The 24,181-nt window shown below is 58.2% G+C and overlaps 1 protein-coding gene across 2 annotated transcripts; it reads left to right on the top strand.

Annotated features, from left to right (window-relative positions):
• Positions 1–1,340: 1,340 nt before the first annotated feature.
• KCNG1 (potassium voltage-gated channel modifier subfamily G member 1) lies at positions 1,341–18,241 on the top strand. Of its 2 annotated transcripts, none has more exons than XM_079128524.1 (3): positions 1,341–1,463; positions 12,041–12,840; positions 16,452–18,241. In XM_079128524.1, the coding sequence occupies exons 2-3, from the start codon at positions 12,067–12,069 to the stop codon at positions 17,220–17,222; spliced, it is 1,545 nt and encodes a 514-aa protein (XP_078984650.1). In that variant the 5' UTR covers positions 1,341–1,463; positions 12,041–12,066; the 3' UTR covers positions 17,223–18,241. The 2 variants fall into 2 exon arrangements, with proteins under 2 accessions (XP_078984650.1, XP_078984649.1); XM_079128523.1 differs by lacking the exon at positions 1,341–1,463 and adding an exon at positions 2,050–2,295.
• The last annotated feature ends 5,940 nt before the right edge of the window (positions 18,242–24,181 follow it).

The raw sequence follows: 24,181 nt of genomic DNA, 5'->3' as shown, positions 1-24,181 counted from the left end.
GAAGTCAGATTCACTGGGTCGGGGCTCAAGTATTCAATCAGTGGTTCTCAAAGTATGATGCCAGACAGGCAGCAGCAACATCAGCCGGAACCCCAAACCCACGGAATCAGAAACTCTGGGGGTGGGGCTGACCATTTGGTTTTGAACAAACCCTCCAGAGGATTCAGATGCATAATAAGGTTTTGAGATCCTCTGCTCACATCTTGGTCCTATGACCTTCTGTGAGGACAGTAGTCTGAGCCTTGGGGTTGGTCAAATCTATCAGGTAGGACTGCTCTGGGTTCCTCCAACAATGATTTCAGAGGCTGCTCTGTGCCTAGCAGTATGGAAGATACTGGCCAGAAGGAGAGAGTACAGTCTTTGCCCTGAGCTGGAAACTCAGCAGGGAGACAGAGAGCAAGTTAGAGGGGCAGAAGCACCAGTCTCCGGCGGCCGCGGCAGGCAGGGCCTGAAGCTCCTCTGGGGCACCAGCATGGTGCCCCTCTCCGGCTCTCCCCGCTCGTCTTCCTGTTCTTCAAACACACTTCCCTCTCCTCTCCTCAGGCCACTGCCTTTCTATCTCTGTCCACCTACCAAGGTGTCCTCCCAGGTCTTCCAAAGATGTGCTCCTTCTCCTTGCCCAGGACTCAAAAGCAAGATCAGGCCCCAGAGAGCCCTCCCTCTTTATTTTATTAAAGCGGACTCCTCTCCTCACTCTGCACCTCTACCCTCTCTGGCTCCTGTCCCCTGCCCCCCACAGATCACCACCGAGCACACGTCCGCATCCCCAGCTCTTGCCTCTTCCTCACCTGTCCTGGCTGTCTCCACACCATCAGCTCACACCCACGCCACAGGCTGGCCTGCTTCCCGTTGCCTAGCCGTGGGGAAGCCACCGTGTGCTGAAGCCTAACCTCCTAGGACTCATGCCAACCCTGAGTGAGACTCCAGGAAGGACCGCCACCCCCAACTCCCCAGCAGGTGCTGAATGCTCCTTTCTGAGTTTTTTGGTGGTAAGACAAAGAAAACGAGGGAAGTGCCACACAAGCGACCCTAGAAGCTGGCGCTGAGGGTGGCACACTCTCCTCAGACAGAGCCCTCCAACTCAACACCAGCCACCCTGAGGAGAGGCGAGGCGGAGCTCCTGGCGGCTTCCTGAACCCGCGTGCAGGACTCAGGAACCATGGGGCCCAGGCCAGGAGCCCACGCGGGCCTGGGAGTGTGAACGGCACCTCCTGGGTCTCTCTGGGGACCTAAAGGGAAAGGAACCTGGTGTGACACATGCCATCTCTAAGAGGATGACGCAGCAAAGCGCGTGCAGTCCCAAGGCCGCAATGGCAGGAGGGACCCAAAGACAACTGAAGAGAAGGCGCTCGACGTGGAGCATGTGGCCCCCAGGTGGCAGCTTGCGTAGAGCGCGGGGTGTGCGGCTCCGGGACTGCGGGACTGACGGACGTCTGGACGCCTGCCCCGAGAGGGCTTCAGGAGTAAGGGGCCCGAGGACAGGGGCGCGCCGGGGCCTCCAGAGAAGGGCAGGAGGCCCGGGGCGTGGGAAGCGCGTCCGGAGCGCGGCGCCCAGGGCAGCCAGGACTGAAGTTCGTGGTTCGCAGACCCTAGCGCGCGGTGCTGGAGACCGCCACCCGGGGCGCTCGGACCGCCTGGGGAGGCACGTGACCTGGCGCGCGACCCCCTGGGGTTGCCCAGCCGCCTGGCGCGTGCAGCCCGCGAGGAGCGGAGTTCCGGGACCCTAAGGGCTGGTGGCCGGCGGGCGGAGGGGATGAGCGGCGCCGCAGGGGAAGGGGACGGCGGCGGGGACCTCGCGCTTGCCGACCTGGGCCGGGCGGGAACATGCGGTGTGGCGCGCTGCCCCGGCAGGAGCGCCAGGGCCCCGGGGCCCCAGGCACCGGCGGCGACCTGGGCGTCCCGCCGCGCGGCATCGCGCGGCCTCGGTCCCGGCGGCGGGGCGAGGCCGGGCGCCGCGCTCCCGCCGCCCGCCCACTCTCCCCGCCCCGCGCGCAGTCCCCTCCCTCCGTCCCGCCTCCTGCCCCGCTCGCTCCCTCGGCGGCCGCCGCGCCGCGCTCCCGGCGCACTCGGAGCCCGGCGGGGACCGGACGCGGAGGCGGGCTGGCCCTGGGTCCGAGAACAGGAGCCGAGCCGGGCCCCGGGCCCGAAGTTTGGCCGCAGCTCCGGGAGGCGGAGCGGGCGCCCCCAGCGGCCTCCAGCCCCCTTTCGCATCCTCGTCCCGACCCCGCAGGCACCGGGGACCGCAGCCGCGGCCGGGCCAACTCCGAGGAGGGGACGCCGCGACGGGAACTTGAGGTGGGAACTTTGCGCGCTGCAGCCTCGCCGGACGCTGCGGCGCTGCGGGCAAGACCCGGCGCCTGCACGCTCGGGCTTGGGCTCGGGGGAGCTGCACGTGGTGGTGGCCCCCGACTCTCCTGCGGGAAACCTGCCGGGAGGGAGGCTGGGGCGACCGAGGACCGGCGAGCAGCCACGGGTGGCGGCATGGAGCGCACTTCGCCATGGCTGCGGTGCGGGTCCAGCTTCGCTTCCAACCCAGGGGTCCCCCGGAGGCGAAGTGCGGGACGTTCCTCGCCAGCGTGACCCCGGCGTGGGGTGGGGGTGCACATCCCGAGGCAGAGGTTTCTAGCTGCCTCGCCCGATCCCGGGAAGAGGGAGAGTTGGGAGGGAGGGGGCGTCTGTCTCTGGTTCATTCACTCCATCTGTAGGCACGAGTGGAGCTCCCCCACCGGTGGGCCTGATTGAATCTTTCATTAATGAGCTCAGTGAGTGATTATTGAGTGCCTACTGTGTGCTGGGCGCTGGGGATAGCGAGGTAGTTCACAGGAAGCCCCAGAATGTGGTAGGGAAGGTCTCCTCAGCCTCTGGAGTTCTATACTGGAGAGGGGCTCAGCCTGCGTGGATTGGAGTCTGGACGGGGAAGGAAGAGTTCATTCATTCCGTCATGGAGTGAACAAAGATTGGCTGAGCCATTACTGTGGGCAGCTCACCACACCAAGAGCACAACAGTCACTCAGTCAGCCAACAGACATTTATTGAGATACTGTGCTGGGGAGAGAACATGAGCAAGAAGGATGGGGTGGGCACAGGATGGGATGGGGGCTGCCTTCCCTAGCTAAGAGAAGTAGGGAAGTCCCACCTGCTGGGTGGCCAACTGCAGCAGCCCATGTTTATAGGTAGAAGTGTGGTTCATGTAATGCATTCATTCTCAACGGGTTGGGGAGAAATGGGGGTCTTTGAAAAGCTCCTTAAGGGAGGCGATAACGGGGTTGGGGTGAGTGCTGGGCTAATGTAACTGGTGAATGCAGGCGCCACCAGTGGGGTTTATTAGTCAAGCTGTGCATTCAGCAGGCATCTTCTTAAGCACTTGCTATTCTTAAGCATTTAAAGGGTGCCATGCACCAGAGTCACCCAGGTGGTTGGGAGACACACAGACACCCACTTTGCTGACACCCTGAGCTAAGGGTGCAGGGTGAGAGGAGGGAACAGGAACTGGTCTGATTCTCTGGGGGAGGAGGGAGCCTCTGCCTCTGAATCTGAGCAGAGGTTTTTTCCCTGGGGTGTATTTGACACCCCCACACGGTTACTATGGAAGAGCCTCCCCACCATCACCTCTAATTTAAGTTTGGCACTGCTGGAGGTCGGGGCCATGGGGTGGGCACTGGACAGGGCATGCCCTCCTTCTTGGGTGGCTTTCTCCAGCTCTGGAGGACCAGAGCCTGTGTGCCTTCTGACTTCTCCGACTTCTGATTTTTGAAGCTGTAGAGAGTGGAAAGGGAGGCAAGGTGTGTTTGGAAGTCAGGTGAGCCACGGCCTCTGGGGATTGCTCTTAGCCATCACGCTCTAAGCCAGCCCATTCCAGTGGAAAGATGCCTGCCCGGGGACTCACTCCAAACCCAGAGGGAGCTGTGAGGGGCTGGGAGCAGGAAACCTTGATTCCTCTCCAAGGCTTGGGGAGCCAGGCTGCAGGCGCCCTGAAGCCTGGCGGTGGCAGATCTGGGAGCCACCTTGAATTCTCACACAAGGCTGGGCTCTGGTGAGAGGTAAGGGAGCCACTGCAGGACACAGGAGAGCAGAAACGTCCTGAGTACAGGGGGCTAGTGACTCACACCAGGGCCAGGCCTTCAGCCCCAGGACCTCCTGCGCAGTCTCTTGACTGGGCTGTCCCTTCTCCACATCCCTTTCCTCATATTTGATAGTGTTATTATTCTGGTGACCAGAGGTATAGGGAGTGTGGGAATCCATTCTTGGTTGATTCATTAAACCCGGAAATGGAGCCCTGGGTGGAAAATGGCGGCTGTAAGCCCCTCTAAACATAATCAATAAGAAGCCAGAGGCAAGACCTGTCCGCAAGCGCTCAATCACTGCTGGCCATTTTTATGATCCAGCAGATTGTACTTGGTGAACAAAATCAGCACCTGCAGTGCATTTGCTACAGGTAGGACCTGACTGATGCCTACGGTTGTCCCCTGCTCGGTGGCGACTTTTGTCCCACACCTGCAACTCCCCTGAAGAATGGCGCAGTCAGGTCTCTCCCTGCCTGATGTCCCGAGGTCCCCAATGCTTCCCCAGGTCTGCTCCTTTGCTCAGGCCTCTACACCCGAATCTCCAGCTGCAAGGATACATAGAAAAGGTGTTCTGGCTCCAGCCCCCGCCACCTCCCGGTGGAGACAGACACGCGGGTGGTGTTGTCTTGCCAGCAGCAGAGCCCGGCAGCTCCAGAGGCAGCCTGTTTTCAACAGGGGAGGCTCTGGCACTTTTTTTTTTGCTTCAGGGGCAAGTGAGGGATTGAGAGAAGAGCCTAGTTCCTAGCACATAATCTCCCCAGGGACGGGGACCCCAGCTCAGAGGAGGCAAGGCCTGGGGTGCTTGGATTATGACGAGGATGAACAGCAGGTGGCTCGGAGCTCTGCCCCATGCCACATAGCGTCGCTGGGAGGTCCGGCAGGCCAGGACTGGGGCCAGGCTCGGGCTGGATCTGTTTTGATTAATGTTCTAATTGGGGATGAATGTAGCATGACCCGCCTCTGAGTCAGCCCGGCCAGGAGCCCTAATCCCGACAGATGGAGCCGCACTGGCAGCGACGCACCCGGGTGAAGAGAAGAGCACTATGGAGAGATTGAAGACCCTCGGAATTAGGGAGAGGCACAGGCTGAGAAGCTGGAGTGGGGAGAAATCCAGGCCCCAGGAGCCGAGGGCGGAAAGCTTGTCTTCAGGAAAGTTCCCTCAGGGTTGCATTTCCTGGCTACGTGTTGGCACGAACCTAGTGGCTTCAGGCATCACAGATTTAGCATCTTGTAGTTTGGGGAGGTCAGAAGTCCAAAATGGGCTAAAATCAGTATCTTCAGAGGAGCAGCCGAGGCTGGCCTCGCCCAGCACGGAGAGGCCGCCTGCATTCCTTGGCCCATGGCCTGCAGCACGCCCCTCTGCTCCATTGTCTTCTTCCCAGAGGCCAAAATGACAGTCCAGGGATGACAGGAGCAGAGATTCTGCCAGTTGCCTACTCTGCCCTCGTCCAAACTGAATAGGAATGAAGGTGTCCCTGCCCAGTCACAGGGAGTTGACTGCTATTTCCCACCTCCAAAGACTTTCCAAAAGCTCATCCATAGACATAGAGACACCTAGTCCCTGCCTTGCTGAAGGTGGTGGAGACACCACCCACCCAGCCCCAGGAGAAACCAGTGGTCTAAGAAGGCAGAATGCAGACCAGGCCTAAGCCAGGCACAGTGATGCAGAATTATAATGCCAGCTGACGGGAGGCTGAGGCAGGCAGATCGCATGTTCCAGACCAGCCTGGGCAAGTTAGTGAGAGCCTGTCTTAGAATAAAATGTTTAAGAAGGGCTGGGGGCAGAGCGCAATGGTAGAGTGCTTGCCTAGTGTGCATGAGGCCCTGGGTTCCAGCCCCAGTAACACCAAAAAAAGAGAGGATAGGCTTGGAATTTGACTCTGGGTTCATCACTTATCACCAGGCATGAGCCTCCACTTCCTCATCTGAAAAATGGGAGCATTTGTGATAAAAGCTACCCTTTAGGAAAAGACAGGGGTTCATGCCTGACCCTGCATGTGCAGTGGAGGGAGCCAGGAGTGCCGCTATTTATGACATGCGTAGTGCTCTCCACATCCTGCTGGCACCCAGAAGAGGGCCCAGGGCTCCCTGGAAGCAGAAGAATAGAGGCCAGATAGGCCAGCGGCTTCTGAAGCCCTGGAGAGACCCTGGAGGTACTGGAGCAGGTGGGCTGAGCACCTGACAACTCATGGGACCATTTGTGGCCTTGATGGAAGGTGGCCACAGATGGGAAGTGGGGTGATGCCACTAAGGCCTGCAGCACACCTGCATTCGCCAGCCCCTCCTCACAGTCCTGCAGGGCAGGAAAAGGCTCCGGGAGGCCAGTGCCCCTGGGGTTGGTGGCTACCTCTGTCCCAGGCCGTGCTGAGCTCCTGGTGGGGCCGCCCCTCAGAACGCCTGATGCTTTCAGTGATCATTTGTCTCTGGAAATGTGTGCCCTGCCTCCACCACATGTGAGCCCACCATTCTTCCAGGAAGAAGAACAGAAATGGCCTCAGGATCTCTGGCCTCTGGGAGGAGAATCTGGGCAAGGTGACCCCAGTGCAGAAGTGTCTTACAAACCCTAAGCACCTTCCAGAACTCCAAGGGGACTGAGCAGCTGGGCAGGGGTGCAAGGGGCAGGAGCTTCCTCCCGGTCCCCAGCAGCCCTTGCCCCTCAGCCCTGGGGGCACCCCAGGCTTCTACTGCACCTCCGTCTGCCCAGGGAACTCAGTGTCATGGAAATCGCTAACAGAACCTGTCAGAAAGGCCATTTCCTGGGCCTCCCCTTCAGGCATTCTGGCTCAGCAGGTCTAGGAAAGACCCCAGGGCATTCTGGGAGCCGGGGGCTTGGAAGATTTCCTGCTCCTCGTTTCTGTGTCTGAACCTAGCTCACCCAGAGTTGCGTGGACTGCCTGCCTACCCCGGCTCTTCCTCCTGCACCTGTGCCAGCCTGTCCTGCCTCGCTCATTTTTCTCCTCGTTCCAATCCCAGGCTCATTCCCCTTCCCCCGCCCTTCCAGACCCCCGCCACATGGTTGAGCGGGATCCTCAAATGTTCATGAGTCTTCATAAAATATGTAATGTGTATGTTCATTTACATAAACAGCATAGTGCTAGCAACTTCCATTTCTCATTCCACTCACTTCCATGTTTGTAAGACCTAAACATGTTGCAAAACCTCCATCTCATCCATCGCTTCTCCTTCCTGAGCAACCTGCAGGATCCTGCAGTCGGTGTCTGCCAGGACCCACTCCTCCACTCCCTGGGGATGGACACTGGGAACTTCCTAGTGCCACAGGCAACAGAACCACATTCCTGGACCTTGTTGCTCTCATAGATCTGCTTTCACGGAAGCAAACTGCTGAGTCAAAGATCGGAGTGCAAATAATTTATCACCAACATCGCAGCCCAGGTCTCAGTCTGGGGAACAGAACCCGGAGTGGATTCCTGGGTCACAGGGCAACAGCAGCCTTCACTGCCCTCAGCACCACTCAGTGGCCTTCCCAGAGGCCTGGATTCTGGGGCAGATGATGCTGGCTTCAAATCCCAGTAGATCAGGCCATAGGAGACACCCTTGGCTGGTGGGTGAGGGTGGACAACAGGCTCATGGCTAATAATAATACAGCAGGCACCCTTTGGGGACTCACTGTGTGTCGGTCACTGGACCAAGCATGTCATCTGCTTTTGTCCTCACCATGACTCCAGGAGCTGTCCGTGTCCCCATTTTACAGAGGAGGAGACCAAGTCTCAGAGATAAAGCGAACCTTGCCCAAAGTCAGAGCACCTGGCCTTGAACCCAGGTCTTCTGATTTCAAAGCCAGTGGGCTCTTCTGCATCCCCCATGTACAGCGCCAGCAGCTGATCCCAGGGGAGGAGGGCCAGCTTTTTCTCAGCCTGTACTCTTCTCCTATTGCCACAAACCGAGTGGCTGAAGACAGTCAAAACTGATGATCATAGAGGTCGGAGGCCCGAGGATCACAGCGGGTCTGGCTGAGCTCAGCTCAGGAGTTGGCAAGGCTGCACCCCTCCTGGAGGCTCTGGGGGATCTGGCCTTGCCCTTCTCAGCCTGTAGAGGCCACCTGCATTCCTTGGCTCCTGGCCCCTCCATCCGACTGTCCAGCCATCTCATACCATGTCCTTCTGACACTCTTCTGCCTGCCTCTTCCATGTAGAAGGACCCTGTAGTCACGTGAGCCACTCAGGTAACCCAGGATAATCTCCTAATCTCAGAGTCATCTGGTTCCCAGCCTCAGTTCCATCAGTGAGCCTTGTCCCCCCCTGCCGTGTAGTGGAGCAAATCTGTGTTCTGATCCCTGAAACTAGTGAATTAGGGACTCCAGGAGTTAGGAGTCAGATGTGAACACCCGGGGGACATTATGCACCTGCCACACCCCCCTGCAGTGTCTGCCTTACTGACCACTTGGGCTCGATGTGGGTGCAGCTTCAGCTGGCTCTGGGTACTGGGCACAGGCCAGGCTCCTGCCTCTTGGCTTTGCCACCACTCTGGTGACCTGGTCCCTACCAGCTGACGCACGCTCTTATCAGGTCAGCTTTGGGAGTCCGGCATTGTCCATGCAGAAGGCCCATCCCTGCCCTCTCCTTGATTTGACCCAAGTTCGGCCGGTCCATCATCCCACGGCCAGGAAGCTGTGTGGTGCTGCCTCTGGAGCATGCTTGACACAGCGCCACCTACCTGACATCTCAGTAAAGGCACTGCCTGAGTCAAGTGCATTGTTTTTCTCTCCCCACACACCGCATCCTTCCGCAGGTCCTGCTGGCTCTCCCTCCAGAGTTCATCCTGAGCCCATCCAGGTCTGCAGTCCCCTCCACTGGTCCAAGCCTCGCAGTCTCTTCCCAGAATGGCTACCACTTCCTCCAGCCTGGTCTCTTAGCCCATCCACCATTGTCCCTGCCCTGGCACCGCCCATGGGCCCCCGAGTCCGTACAGTGCCCAGCAGGTCTCTCCGCCTGGTGCTGCTGACCTCCGAGCTCTTTCCTCCCTTGTCTCGCCCCTCACGGGGTCCAGCCCCTCAGCCAAGGCCACTCTCCAGTGGGGGAAGGAGCTCTGCCCCATGTCCCCTCCTCAGAGAAGCCCTGGTGACCCTCCAGCTGACGTTGCCTGCACCCCATGGTGGCTCTCCTCCCGGCACCTGGCTTTGTTCCCTCACGGCCCTCACTGCAGTTGGAAGTCCTTGGTGTATGTCCTTGGAGGCTGCCCCCCCCCCCCAGATAAAGGAGCCCATGAGGACAGGGGTGGGGTCTATCTTGCTCTCTGTGGTGTCTGCAGACCCAGCCCATTGTCCAGCACTTGGGCTGCCCAGGGATGAGTGAGCCACAGCTCCCACGGGATTCCTCCTCCTCCTCCCTGCCGCCACAGCCCCTCCCAGATCGCGGCACCCCTCAGGCTCTGGGGCTGGCAGGGCTGACATGGAGGAGGAAGGACGGCCGGGGTTTCTTGGAGGGTATCAGGCTGGGCCTGTTGGGTTGATGAATTGACTCGAGTCTAGAGATGCCGATTCGCTGCCATGCTCCATAGATGGGTACAGGCAAGTCTCACAGCCGGAGAGAACTGTGCTCGCCCCTCATTTAGCAGAGTCCTGCCTCTGGCCCTCCTGGGGCCTCCAGTCTTGGGGGATGCGCTGCAGCACTTACTGCCCTCCAGCTCCCAGCAGCCTGCTGGGACAGGCCTGCCCAGGAAACCAAGCTGGGCACAAACTGGAAGAAGGGGCCAGGGGAGGGGTGAGGCGTGGTGGGGGAGCCCTCTGCAGTTCCTGGAGAGCAGGCCGCAGGCTGGGGCTTCACAGCCAGCGCCCGCGGGCTGGGAAGAAAAACGTTCCTTTACTTCCATCACCATTCTTGCCAAGCAGAATGTCATTTTCTCTCTTGTCTTCAGTGGCAGCGATAAAGCTGAAAAGCAATATCACTGAGTGAAGTGCCTGCGAGGGATTCTTCCCACGCCCCCGGGGAGCCCCGCAGCCTTCGCCGGAGGAGATGGTTCCGAGCTAGGCGGAGAGGAGCGCACTCATTCCCCAAACCCAGGCAGTATTCCACACGCAGGTGCACCTGGCTTCCCAAGCCCAGGCTGTGAAACTAGCCTTCCCCAAAGACACGAGCCGGAGCAGCCGTGGGCCTCACGGGGGCACCCCCACCCTGGGCTCCCATGAACACCTGCTCCTGCACACTGTGCTGGCCTGTGCCACACTGGAGTCCCCTGGGGCTGGGCTGGGCTGGGATGGGGGTTTTTGAAGCCAAGCATTAGGTTCTTGCTCCTTTCCTCTGCATCTGGAGAAGCCTGTTGGATAACCTCAGGGTCTCACACTCAGATGTCCACAGGACCAGGAAGGGAAACACGTGAGAAAATACAGCGGGTGTTAGGAAGGCAGTAAGGAGGAGTGGGGACTGGAGTGGGCCGGAACCTGCCTGCCCTGCCATTCCTCAGTGGGATCTGGGCCACGCATTGCCAGATATTCTTGGCGTCAAGAGATGCCAAGAACTGGGATTTTTTTTTAATATGAAATTTCTCAATTTTCAGAAACATCTCCAAGCCAAGCAAAGTATTCATGAACCAAACTCAGCCCATGAGCTGGTGGTGAATAAGCAACTTCAATCTAGTTGTGCCGCCCTCGGCTTTGAGGGCTGGGAAGGAAGGAGCCTGTGCAAGCTGATATTCTGACCTCAGTTTCCCAGAAGGACCCTCGTGCTGTGGCCTCACTTCTCTGAGCTCCTGCACTGCTGGGCACAGGGACGCAAGATGAGTTAGCCCTTCTTCCCCCAGAAAGGAGGCAGGCTTGCACACAGATGATTCCAAACCTGGTGGTGCCAAGGAGACCGGTGCACCACGGCAAGAGGAGGGGACAGTAGATGCCCCTGGAGGAGCAAAGAAGGCTCCTGAAGGAGCTGGCACGGCTGGATGCCCACCCTGCCCTCCTCGAGGTGACATTTGCTGCCACGTGAATACACGTGCCCTGTCTGGGTACTTGTGTGTCTTTGACCCTTGCTTCTGACTTATGGTGGGTTATACTAGTTTCCCATCTGTGGAAACGATGCGCGGTGTCGCTAAGATAAAGACTAACAGTGACAGTAATGGTCAGTATGGAGAACCCGCCAGGCATGCAACCAGGGCCCGTGGCTCACATGGTTAGACCCTTTTTACAGATGAGGAAATGGAAACATCAAGTTTGAGTGCCATGTCCAGGCTGAGTGGCTCCTGAAGCCTGTTTTGAACCCCTTGGCCTGGGCTTTTCCTGATCAGCACTCCGGAGTCTTGGAACTAGATGATTCTCTGTGGTAGGGGCTGTCGTGGCCCTTGTAGGACATTTGACAGCATCCCTGGCCTCTACCTACATGATGTCATTAGCATTCCCCAGTTCAGTCAAAAATGCCGCCAGGCAAGGCCACATGTCCCCTGGGGACAGAGGCAGCCCTATAGAGAACTGCAGGTCTGTACTAACCCACCTCTCCAAGCTAATAAAACCCAAAAAAGTTGGGAGGTTTGAAATCAAGTGCCCAGTCATCCACTAGGATGTCAGCTGTTGGGTTGGGGACCACATCTGATCCTGTGCGCTGCTGCTGGGCCCCCGGGGGCCTAAGCCCTGAGGTGCACAGTGGTGCTCCGCTCCGTACCTTCCTATGGTATTAATGAGATGGATGTGGAAAAATCATGAAGTCAGGAGGTGCTGAGTGATCACGTTGCTATCGTCACTGTTAAGAGAGCTTCTTAGCAACCAGTTCCTAGACTTGGTGCCTGAAGGCACAGGCATTTATTTCTCAGTTCTGGAGGCTGAAGGTCCAAGAAGGAGGTGCCGGGGAAGAGGGGTCTTGGGGAGGAGGCTCTTCCACCCTGCAGACCGACTGGGCTGTGATGTCTCCTCCGCCTGTCCTACCGCGGTCAGGGCTGCTGCCTGCCCCTGCCCACCTCCAGCCCCCACCGTGTCTGCCCTGCCCGAGAGGCGGGGCTCAGACAAGACTCAAGCGTCTCTCCTCCCTTCTCCCCAGGCCCTGGAGGGATGTGAAGGCCCAAAATGACCCTGTTACCGGGAGACAACTCGGACTACGACTACAGTGCCCTGAGCTGCGCCTCGGACGCCTCCTTCCACCCCGCCTTCTTCCCGCAGAGCCAGTCCCTCAAGGGCGTGTTCTACCGGCGGGCCCAGCGGCTGCGGCCACAGGATGACCCCTGCCAGGGCAGCCCCGCAGGGGACCGCCGGCGGCAGATCATCATCAACGTGGGCGGCATCAAGTACTCGCTGCCCTGGACCACGCTGGACGAGTTCCCGCTGACACGGCTGGGCCAGCTCAAGGCCTGCACCAACTTTGACGACATCCTCAACGTGTGCGACGACTACGACGTGACCTGCAACGAGTTCTTCTTCGACCGCAACCCGGGCGCCTTCGGCACCATCCTCACCTTCCTGCGCGCCGGCAAGCTGCGGCTGCTGCGCGAGATGTGCGCTCTGTCCTTCCAGGAGGAGCTGCTGTACTGGGGCATCGCCGAGGACCACCTGGACGGCTGCTGCAAGCGCCGCTACCTGCAGAAGGTCGAGGAGTTCGCCGAGATGGTGGAGCAGGAGGCCGAGGACGACCCGCTGGACAGCCAGGGCCGCGACAGCCAGTGCCCCGCCAGGGCCGAGGGCCGCCTGGGCCGCTGCATGCGGAGGCTGCGCGACATGGTGGAGAGGCCGCACTCGGGGCTGCCCGGCAAGGTGTTCGCCTGCCTGTCGGTGCTCTTTGTCACCGTCACCGCTGTCAACCTCTCCGTCAGCACCTTGCCCAGCCTGAGGGAGGAGGAGGAGCAGGTAAGCCTGGCCAGGGGAGGGAGGGGCCCAGGACTGGAGGCAGAGTGGACCGCCCTCTGCCTCCTGCAGCCCGCTGGTCATTCCGCAGCGGCTGAACAGCCTCCCCAGCCCCTCCTGACATCATGCTACTGGCTGGTGCATTTGCATGCCAGCTGCTGGCCCTCCCTGTTAACACACGGCCGCCCCAGGGCCAGCACCCCAGACTCTCCTGGTCCCTGCTGTGTCCCCCACTCTCTCACCCCACAGTGTCCAGAACCATATGCAGCCCAGATGAGGAACGATCCCACTATTATTGAGTGCTTGAGTGAGCGAACCCACAGACAATGTGGATCACCACCTGCCTGGCCCTGAGCTGAGCGCGTTACGTGTACCATCAAAATCCATCTCGCCAACTGGAGCCCTTTCTCAGCTTTCCGAATCCCTTTGCATAGCAGTAGCCCAGACATATTTTCTGAGTCTTGAAAATAATTTTTATTGTTAGGCATATGTGCATATGCACGTCCCCAGATGGTGAGGGTGTCTTCGTGTTAAATAGGAGAAGGCATGTATTTACGCCCAGGCCTGACACCGCTGCGCACGCCTTTCTAAGGCTCCCAGAGACAAAGCAGCCGCAGGAGCCCTGAGCGGGGCTGCAGATCCTCCATCAACCCTGTGGGGGAGGCGTCCTCACACCCCCTTGGCAGAGGAGGACAATGGGGCAGGCAGAGCAGGTTGCCAAGCCCAGACTGGTGGAAGCCACAGCTGTGTTCTTACACATGTGTCCACATGGCAGCCTGGGACCCGTAGAACCCCATGGAAGTCTGTGATGGGCCTTCACGGCATTTCTGAAAAATTTCACTCGGCTGCCAACATCTAAAAGTAATGTGTTTTCCATATAACAGTGAACACTCTCCTAAAAATGATAAGGTCAGGGGCTGGGAACGTGGCTCAGTGGTAGAGCACTTGCCTAGCACGCACACAGCCCTGCAAAATAACAATGAAATGAAAAGGTCAGGCTGCCTGGCCTGCAATTCATTATGGCAGCTCTTGGTGGGAGCCGAGTCTGAAGGGGGTGTCCTCCCCAGTTTAGCCCCCTCGTGCCTGGGACCTGCGGGCTTTGACTTATGATCCCTTCCCTACACGTGGAAATTCTGGAAGCATGTTTCAAGAAAAACCAGAAGGTTTCAGACAGGCACAAACTGTGTAGGTATTTGAGAAATCGGTCTGGTAGTATGAACTGAACATAAATATGCCAACCAGCATTTATTGAGCACTGACTGTATACCCTGCATATGCTAAGTGTTTTATATGTAGTCTCTAACAGCATCAGAAGTACTCACCATGAGAAGATTTTTCCACATACAGATATTATGGAGAAAGTAGCAATAGCTATTGCATTTATAACCCATAGAAGGTTGTTGGCACTTGTTTTAACATATTGAATTTTTTAAAGAGTATTAAGAAATAGCACCATATCCAAAAATTAACTTTTTTCCCCTGTACTACAGATTGAACTCGGGTGCTCCACTACTGAGCTATCTCTCCAGCCCTTTCTTGCTTTACTTCTTTATTTTGAGACAGAATCGTGCATAAATTGCTGAGCCTCACAATCCTTCTGCCTCAATCTCATGAGTAACTGGGATGACAGGCCTGTGCCACCGTGCCCAGCCAAAGCGAACTTTTTTTTTTTCAAAATGAACTTTTGATAAGCATAGGGAGCAGTGACAAAATGGACAGTGCTAGAGCCTTTGAATTCAAGTCCCATTTTACACTCTGGCTGTGCGGGTCTGAGCAAGTTACTCGACCTCTCTGTGCCTCAGTTTCTTCCACGGGGAGTATGAATAGTCCTATCTCATGTGTTGCAAGGACTCAGTGAGCGAGTCTCCCTGGAGTGGTGGAACAGTGCCTGGTGCCCAAGTGAGCTGCGGGTAGTAACCATAGGATTTATGCACACCTGCCAAGGTGGGGGGCTCACCTTGTGAAACCTGTCCCTATTGGAACCCCATTCCGACTTTGGTCCCAATTTTATCAGGAAAATAGTAATAAAGCTGTTATTCAACTTCTGATATTGCTTTTTTAAAAATAATTCCTTTTTTTCACAATTCAGAGAAAATGCTGTTCTTCAGCTTCATTTCAGGGGCCAGTGGATTCACTGTCTCACTCCTGTGTCCACGTTGGAGAGCCCTCTGAGTGCAGGCCCGACAGGGGAGGCAGGGTGACCAGGACAAGGCTCACCACCCACCCCGGTGACCCATAATGTGCGGCCCATGCCAACGGGCTCTGTGTGAGAGGCCCCTGGGCCTCTGGGGGATGCACTCCAGGAAGACCTCCTGGAGGAGGGACTTCCCGCCTCAGAGGACTGAGACCTGAAAGCCCCACCAAGTCCCGCTCCCATCTCCAGCCTCCGGAATGTGCCCAGAGAGAACCTGGCACAGCCGAGGACCCACACGGAACCCTGGGCTGGGGCACTTACACCTTCCCTCTCTACCCAAGGCCCTTTGAGGAAGGCACCCTGGTCCTCTGAGGACCGTCTACTGGCCAGTTGTATTGCAGGCCAGGGCATAAGCTGGTGTCCTTCGTGTTAGTGTGGCCCACGTGGCTTTTGAATCATTGCCACATGGAAGTCAGCACTGTTTCTCTTTAAGCGACAGTTATCCTCAGACTTCTCACAAACTGCAGCCCTCCCGCTTCTCTCCAAAGCTTGAGCGAGGCAGCCTGAGTCTGAGCCGGCCTCTTCCGGGGCCCAGCCCACTTCCTTTGCCTGCTGGCCCCTGGTGGCTGTGCGTTTCCACCTCGTCTAAACTCCAGCCTAAGCTGCTTCTGTTCGTTCCCTTAACCACCATGTATTAGACACCTGCTGTATGACCTGTCCAGGCAGCATACAGCAGGCACAGACTGCCCTGCCCTCTGGGGCGTTGGGATGGGGTGGGTGGGGTACCATGGCAGACAAGAGACGGGGTAAATAAGCAACTTACAGAGCAGATGAGGAAGCGAGGAGCAGAGTAAGGGGGGCCGGTGCAGAAGGGGACAGCCAGGGAAGGCCTCCCAGAGAAGGTGACACCTGGGACAGCGCCGGAGGACAGGAAGGCAGGAGTGGGGTGGCTATAGGGGAGGAGGAAGTCACAGGCCAGGCTGGAGGGGACCCATGGTGTTGGGGGAGGGGGGGGGAGGGAGGAGATGGAGGGGAGCCCCCCAGGCCCCGGGAGGACTCTGTCTGTTCCCCTGAGCAGTGCAGGGGCTGGACCAGCTGGTGTCCTCAGGGTCCCCCTGGGTACTGCAGGGATGGGAGAGCCCAGGGAGGAGGCGTCCAGTGAGCGAGGGTGGTGGCAGGGCCAGAGGGCTGGGGCCAGAGAAAAGCGGTCTGTTTCGGTCGCTGCTTTACCTGGAGAGCCCAGGAGATGGCCAAAGGCCCCATGAGCTGAGGCACCAGTGGTGAGGGACATGAGAGGCCCCCTAGGATGGGGGGGGCGGGACCTGGGGGTGGGGGCTGGGGCCAGATGAGTGGGAGGGAGCCTGCGCCCTAGCAGAGAGGCCCCGGGCAGACCGGCAGACGGCGTGGAGGGGCAGGGCGCCCCGCGGCAGGGCGGAGCTCCTTGCCCTCCTGGCGGGAGGTGACCGCCCCTCTCCCCCAGGGCCAGTGCTCCCAGATGTGCCGCAACGTCTTCATCGTGGAGTCGGTGTGCGTGGGCTGGTTCTCGCTCGAGTTCCTGCTGCGGTTCATCCAGGCGCCCAGCAAGTTCGCCTTCCTGCGCAGCCCGCTGACGCTCATCGACCTGGTGGCCATCCTGCCCTACTACGTCACGCTGCTGGTGGACGGCGCCGCCTCGGGCCGCCGCAAGCCGGGCGCCGGCAACAGCTACCTGGACAAGGTGGGGCTGGTGCTGCGCGTGCTGCGCGCGCTGCGCATCCTGTACGTGATGCGCCTGGCCCGCCACTCGCTGGGGCTGCAGACGCTGGGGCTCACCGCGCGCCGCTGCACTCGCGAGTTTGGGCTCCTGCTGCTCTTCCTGTGCGTGGCCATCGCCCTCTTCGCCCCGCTGCTGTACGTCATCGAGAACGAGATGGCCGACAGCCCCGAGTTCACCAGCATCCCTGCCTGCTACTGGTGGGCCGTCATCACCATGACGACCGTGGGCTACGGAGACATGGTGCCCAGGAGCACCCCGGGCCAGGTGGTGGCGCTGAGCAGCATCCTCAGTGGCATCCTGCTCATGGCCTTCCCGGTGACCTCTATCTTCCACACCTTCTCCCGCTCCTACCTGGAGCTCAAGCAGGAGCAGGAGAGGGTGATGTTCCGCAGGGCCCAGTTCCTCATCAAAACCAAGTCGCAGCTGAGCGGCATGTCCCAGGACAGCGACATCTTGTTCGGAAGTGCCTCCTCGGACACCAGAGACAACAACTGAAGCCCGAGGAGGCCCCTGCCCTGCCTGCCAGCCGCAGCTCCACACGCCAGCCATCCGCCGCAGAAGCCTCAGAGAGACATGCCGCTTCCGGGTGCGCCCGGAACCTCGCCCCAGGGAGGACACCCGCCACGTGGCAGAGGGTCCCCGACCTCAGCCTCCAGAGTGAGAGGGAAGCTGGTCACGCACAGAGCCCAGCCAGGCTGCCCCAGTCTGTTCCCTTGCCGGGAGGTGCCTTTTCCACCCTCCCTGTAAATAACACGTCCAGCAAGACCTGCTTCCTGGTGCCTGGAGAGAAATACAGACAGCAGGGGCAGGCCTGTCCTTAGCGTGGAGCACGCCCGGGAAAGGGAACCAAGAAAGACAGATATGCCCCCCTGGCGCCTGGAAAGAGGGAGCAAAGCCCACCAGGGGCCCCCCAGGTAAAAGGCCTGTTTGCTGGGGTCGCTCAGCTGTGGGGTTGGAGAAGAACGGCCTTGTGGGAGAGGCAGCACCCAAGGGCCTCCTGTTTCTCCCAAGTCCCAGCCTGTCCCTCTTCCCCCTTGTCCTTTTCCCGTCTTCCCCTTCCTGCCATGCTCTCTTTTACACCTTAAGGCCTGTTTCTCCCACGAGGTCCCGAGGCCCTCCTCGCAGTTGACGGGACACACAGGAGCCCGTCACCTGGCTCAGAGGTGCAGTGGCTTCTCTCTCTAGACCACAGTGTGGGTCTTTGTTCCCCCACCTGTGTGTTGGTATTAGAAAACAGCACTTTGCACTCTTACCTGAATCCACACAAGCCCCCGGCGGGGCCCATGCCTTGGGCTGGTGGCCCACAGCTCTGACAGCCTGAGAAGCACACTGAAGCCCCCAAAGGCCCTCCTGTGTCCCCAGAGCCCTTCAGAGCACCCACCTGCACCAGAGCGGCTCCCTGGGCTCAGGTCATGTAGGTGATGCACACGCAGAGGGCCCCAGGCCCGCCCAGAAGGTTCCCCGCAGCTCACAGGATCAGAGCCGCCAGGTGCCAGCATCCAGAAGTAGCTTCACACCCAGGTCACCCTCACAAACTGCCCTATCGCGGGTGCAGAAGCATTGCTTTCTCTCAATCCCACACCCCCAGGGGGCCCCGCCTCCATCCGCCGTCCCCTCAGCCTGGCCGCAGGAAGCACACTTGGGAAACAGCCTGGTGGGAGGCTGCCCTGCCCACATCCTGGGTGACTGTCCATTACCCGGAGAATAAAGTCAGTGTCCTGGGACCCTGGCCCTGCCCTCAGCTCCTCTCCCGCCACCAGATTCTGTATGGCTCTGTCTACCCAGCCTCTCCAGTCTCGCCCCTGCTCTTCAGACACCCAGCCATTCCCTCCCTGGGCCTTCGCACATGCAGGTCCCTTTGCCAGGATTGACCTTCCTGCAGAACTCTGCAGGGCTGGCTCCTTCCCGCCACCTCCCCAGAGAGGCTTCCCCGACCGGCTCTCCAAAGAACCCAGGAAGCTTCTGGTCCACTCTCCTTGTCCTGCTTGGTCTTCTCTGGCTCCGTCTTTCTCTGCTACTTAGCTGTGGTCTGACTCGGCAGGAGCTGGTCACACCTGGCTGGCAGGGAGCTGGCAATATGGCTCCCCCTGGCTCCTGGCACCTAGCAGGGTGCCTAGCAGGGGCTCAGTGTGCATGCACTGTAAGAATGAAGGAGACAGCAAAGAGGCCCAAGCTCAGAAGGCATTTGTTTTAGTATTTGTTTTTAATGTTGGAGGTTGGGTCCTTGGAGCATCTCTCTCCATATCCCCCACCTGCCTTCTCTCTCCCTCTCCCTCCCCCCCCCCCTCTCTCTCGCTGCCCCCCCACCCCTCTCCGAGCACCACTATCTCAGCCTGGTGCACCCTGGTGAGGCTGAGTGGAAATTCCATCCAAGTCACGAGAGCCTCGTAATGGCTCCCCTGACCCCTGCTTCCAGTGACTCACGTTGCAAAGTAAGTTTTCAGCTAATTAGCTCACCCTTCCCCCGTCGGGGATGTCACCGTGATCAGGCGCTGCCATTCCCATGATAACACCTCAGATTTATGGAATGGCCACATTTCCTCCTGAAAACACCAGCGAGGTACAGAGGTGATCGGAAATGCCCAGCAGAGAGCATCCAGCGACCCCAGCACCAGCAGGGAGCAAGAGGAGTCCTGAACTGGGCAGGGCAGGGGGGCGGGTGTGGAGAAGAGGCTGGGGTCACAGCGGTCAGTGTTTCCGACCTTGTCCTGTAGATTCTGCTCTGTCCTAGCGACCAAGGCCAAGGCATGGATCAGCTGCCACTCAAGACCTCAGCTGGGAAACAAAGGAGCTGTCATCCAACCCTCCCAGTGGGCTCCTGGGCCCTGGACCCTAAGTAGGAAAAAGGGGGCCTCGGGAAGCCTAGCCAGCCGCTTCTAGAACCGCGATCAACTTCTAGGTTCACTTTTAAAAGCAAGAGCTTTTCTGCCTGCTTTTAGCAAGGCTGCCATTCTTCCTGCAGAATCCTCCACGGAAAGCCCAGTCGTGAGTCCTGTCTGAGGCAGAGCAGGGCGGGCTCCCCCCTCCCCACGGGGCCTCCACTATGACCCTGCCTCAGACAGCAACGCTGTGGGCTCCCTGTGGGGATCTCTGCTTGGGGCAGATGAAGCCACAGGCCTTCCAGATGTGTGTCACTCTCTAGGTCACCTGGTCATCCCGGTGACCTAGCTCAGCCTTCTTCAGACTCGCAGTGGACCCCGGGAAGGCTGGTGACAATGCAGATTCCCAGGCCCCTCTGAGCAGGGCCAGGAGGGGCGGGGGCAAGCCAGGCACTTGCCTCTGGCATGGAATTTAAGGGACAGTCAGAAAACTCAGCCATCAAGATAAGTGGCATTTTAATGCATTATTCTTAAGGAGTCAAACAATGCCCCAAACCCACAATGAATAAAATATCAAAATTTTAAATGAAAACAGGATCTGTCTTTGTCCTCGCGTGCCCGGGTCTCACCTGATCACTCTGAGTTGGGTCCTGTCCTGCATGGGGCGCGTCCTGGCCAGACAGCTCTGCTCACAGAGGGCAGGTCTCCAGGGGAGCACGGGTGCAGGTGACCCCTCACCCCACAGCCACTGGGCACCAGTGCCCCAGCCCACTGAGGGCATCAGGGTGGGCATCAAGCATCTGGGACCAGGCCCCTGGCTTTTCATGGACCCAACAGTGATGGGGAGAGAGAGACAGTGAACATGCGAATTGAAGAAAATTTCTGATGGTGGTGACCACAGGTGACCTGGCAGAGAGTGACTGAGGGCAGAGGAGGTGGAGAAGAGCCTCTCAAGCTGGTAGGGTCAAGGAAGGACGTGCCCAGAAGGTGACATTTAAATGGGGACCTGGAGGAGGGGGAGGGGCAGCAGTGCAAGCAGACAGGACAGCCAGTGCAAAGGCCCAGCGGTGGAGAGGACCCCAGCATTGGAGGGAGCCTGTGGGCAGAGAATTGTCCCCCCGCCAGGGAGAAACTGAGGCCAGGGCTGAGCCAGGCCCTGTGGCGGTAGCAGCAGACAAAGCCAGCCAACCAAGAAGCAGAACTGGCCCGGTGCCTGCCGGGAGCGACCCCAGCAACTGGCGGGTTCCCTGAAGGAGGGGTGGAGTCGGCAGAGGAAGCACACAACCCCTGGAGCAACTCCAAGCAAGTGCTGCTCAGATTTATTTCAGCTCTTCTCTTATAGAATTAAGTGAAGCAGGATGAAACAAGATGCAGGTTATAGAGAAACTACCACAAGGTTTGTCATTGGCCACACTTCCCAGCAGGCGTCTAACGCAGAGCGGGCACATTGAGGCCAACTTTCTGTATTTACTTAAAGTCACTCACATAAGCAAATTACAGTGACAGGTATTGTCCTCTTTTCATCCTACTGACCTTTATTTACCCTCTGGTGTGAGACCTGTTGTCAGCATAATGACTCTATTTTGTTTTAAGCTAAATTTACTGAACCGCTAAGCAAAGCACGCACTTAATCTTTAGCTCATATTATGATGGTTTTGATTTAACCTTAAAGGTCTACTCTGTTACCTAAACAAGCTCAGGTAAAACTAAGTTGGGCTATTTACTGCCAAAGAATCAGTGTGAGTACCTCATTTTATCCTAATATTCTTTACGTCATTGATTTATCCTCTTCCTATTGTAATACGCACGTGAGACCTAAGCCAGCATAAACTACTCATAACCAGTTAACATGCAACAAGGGCATTTGATCTTGAGTATTTTTCTAGTTGTTTGCATATGCTGTTTCTTTGTTCTTTAGTCCTACATTTCCAGGGTGGCCCTTGACATCCAAACCTTTGAAGGAAGGACAAACATTGGACATTTGTCCATTTACCATAAATATTAATTATTCGTTCACCATTTTCATTGTACACTGCCGTATAGGGAAGGGGTGGCTCTGTGGGAGGGGGTCCTTATACTTATTCGCTTGTTTCCCTCCAGGTGGGTGCCACAAACGTCCCCCCGTCTTGTAAGCTAAGTAGGGCGGTCCTAATACTGTGGGGACAATAAGTCTCCTGTTCCATTTGTCAGGCTGTTTACTGGTAAAGCATTAACTGGGCAGGTGTGGTTAGCATAGGAGCCAGCAATGCCTGTAACTAGTTTCCTTGAACAACTTCTCAAACTCTGTGCCTTCAGACTTCCGTGTGAGATTGGTACGTCTTTCAAAGCACCCCTCATCCTGCCACAAGCTCCCCAGACTCATTGAGGTTAAATCATCACCACAACGATCCAGGGAATGTGATTTGCAGTTACATAGTTATAAGTGTGACAATTACAAGAAAACACCCAACTCCTAGGAGAGGTGACAGCGGCAGTGCCCTGGAATGGGGGCCTTGCCCAGCCCTCCCCCATGCTCGGACCTTGTCAAGCAGCATGGCGGAAACAGTCCCCGCCAGGTGCCCGCCTGACAGTTACTGACCATTTGTGGAGAAGGAACAGGGAATAAAATATTCCCACACGTGCAGGGTGACAGGGGATCAGAAATCATTTTTACTCCAATTACCATTTGCTAAAATGGCCTCAGGCCTGTGGGCCTCCTGGGAAGTCTTCCTCCCAACGCAGCCCACCCAGGCCTGCTGGCAGCCCTCACCTCTCCCCGTCCAGCCTTGTCAGTGGGACTCTGACGGCCCTCGGGTCATCAGGAGCCCCCGGTGTGGTCCCGGGGGTCCTCCCGCTCCCGCTGCCCCGCCTCTCCAGCCTGGCCTCCACCCCACTGCAGAGGGACCTGCCTCCAGTTTAGGAACCATCCTGCATTTTCTCTTCTGATGCCTGGAGCTCCTTGCTGACCCGGCAGGGACCGTCCCTCCCAGGGCCAGCAGCTCCTAGAGACAGGAGGGCGCCCGCCCAGGCAAACCGCCCATCCAGGGCCACTGCAAGCCCTGAAGCTGCTGTCCTGCTGCCCTACTCACCCCAGGGTCAGGTACCAAACCAGAGGTGACCCCAGAGCCCCAGAGCCCACTGGGATGTCCAGAGGAGCCAGTCCCAGGCCTGGGGCCCCACCTCCCCGGCCTCCTGAAGGCTCCTGACCCAGCCCCCAGCCCCTCCCCACTCCTAACAGACGCTACTCTTTCCCTGTGTGTCCCCTCCTGCTCCTTGGAGCTCACCGCCTAGCCTGCCACGCTTGCCATATTTGAATAACAATTAGACCCATGTTTTAAAACCCACTTACCCTTCTTTACCCTGCTCTAAAACCCTTGCTGGGACTGGCACGTTGCGATATTGGTCTGTGGTCTCCCTCTCCTCACTCAGGGTCAGCTCATGTAGGCAGGGACCCTCTGCACTGGGCCCCACCCAGCATGGCACTATGCACGAAGTAGATGCTCAGTAAATATCTGCTAGATGAATGAATCCGAGAGCCCTTTACCTCTGTACCAAGCCCTGCAAAACACACATGCATGCACGCACGCACGCACGCACACACACCCCATAGTGACACCACAGTCGTGGTGGGCAGGCAGCCCCCACCCCAAGTCACCCAATCATTTCTGCTTGGAAACAACCTCCCTCGAGAGTGAGCAGCCTCCGTCAGCAGCCTTCTCTTTCACATGGAGGGGTTGAAAGAGCACCGTGGACTAACGTCTGGGGCCTCTGCAGCCATGAAACAGCCTGGAAGCTTTGGGTTTTGTTTTGGTTTGTTTTTTTGTTTGTTTGTTTGTTTGTTTGTTTTTGGTTGTTTTTTTTTCCATTTTCTTTTCAGAAAAGTACAGGCTCTTTGCCCAAATGACCTGTAAATGCCCAAACTCGCTTTGTTGGAACAGATTTAAAGCCACCAACGCCCCTTGCTTTGAAAAGAAAAAAGTGGCAGGACGTCGCTCTGGGGCTCGGCGACGTAGTGTCCGTGCCTGTCACACGTGTAGATGGAACGTGTCATTATAGCTACGTGGGACCCAAAGAAGAAGTTCTCAGGTTCATTCCTAATGACAAGTCCATTGAATAGGTGGCCAGAATGGCTGCTGGATGGACAGCCGCTGACTGTCCACGACCAAGGGTCTTTTGCAGTTGGCATAACAATTGAGCTGCAGGGCCCCTGGGGACGGTCACAGGGAAGAGGGCTCTGCTTGGGAGCCACCCCTTGCTGTACCGGCCCCTCAGCACAGAACCTCGCCCCACCTGGGGCTGCCGGGTGGCTTCTGCTCTCGTGGGGGAGGGACTGGCGCCCCAGCTGAAAGCAGACACCCAGACGCCGGGCTCCATGCTCTGCCGCATCCCGAGGCCCAAGCGCGGCGGCCGAGGGCAGGCGGGCTGGGGCAGCGCCGGGGCTCCCGAGCAGGCCATGCACCCACGGCAGAGCCCCAACACGCCTGGCGCCTGGGGACAGACCTGCCGGCTGCCAGATGAAGCCCTGCTTCCCCACCGAGGGCCCCCCTGGCCCAGGTTTCAACGTGCCCAGTCTCGAGGTGACACCATCCACCATAACCCATCACCCTCTACCAGGGAGTCACGGGGAGGGCGGGCGACCCCGCCCAGGCCAGCAAG

Source organism: Sciurus vulgaris (assembly GCF_902686455.1).
Source record: "Sciurus vulgaris genome assembly, chromosome: 2".
Taxonomy (NCBI): Eukaryota; Metazoa; Chordata; class Mammalia; order Rodentia; family Sciuridae; genus Sciurus; species Sciurus vulgaris.
This window is presented reverse-complemented; position numbering and strand designations above follow the sequence as displayed.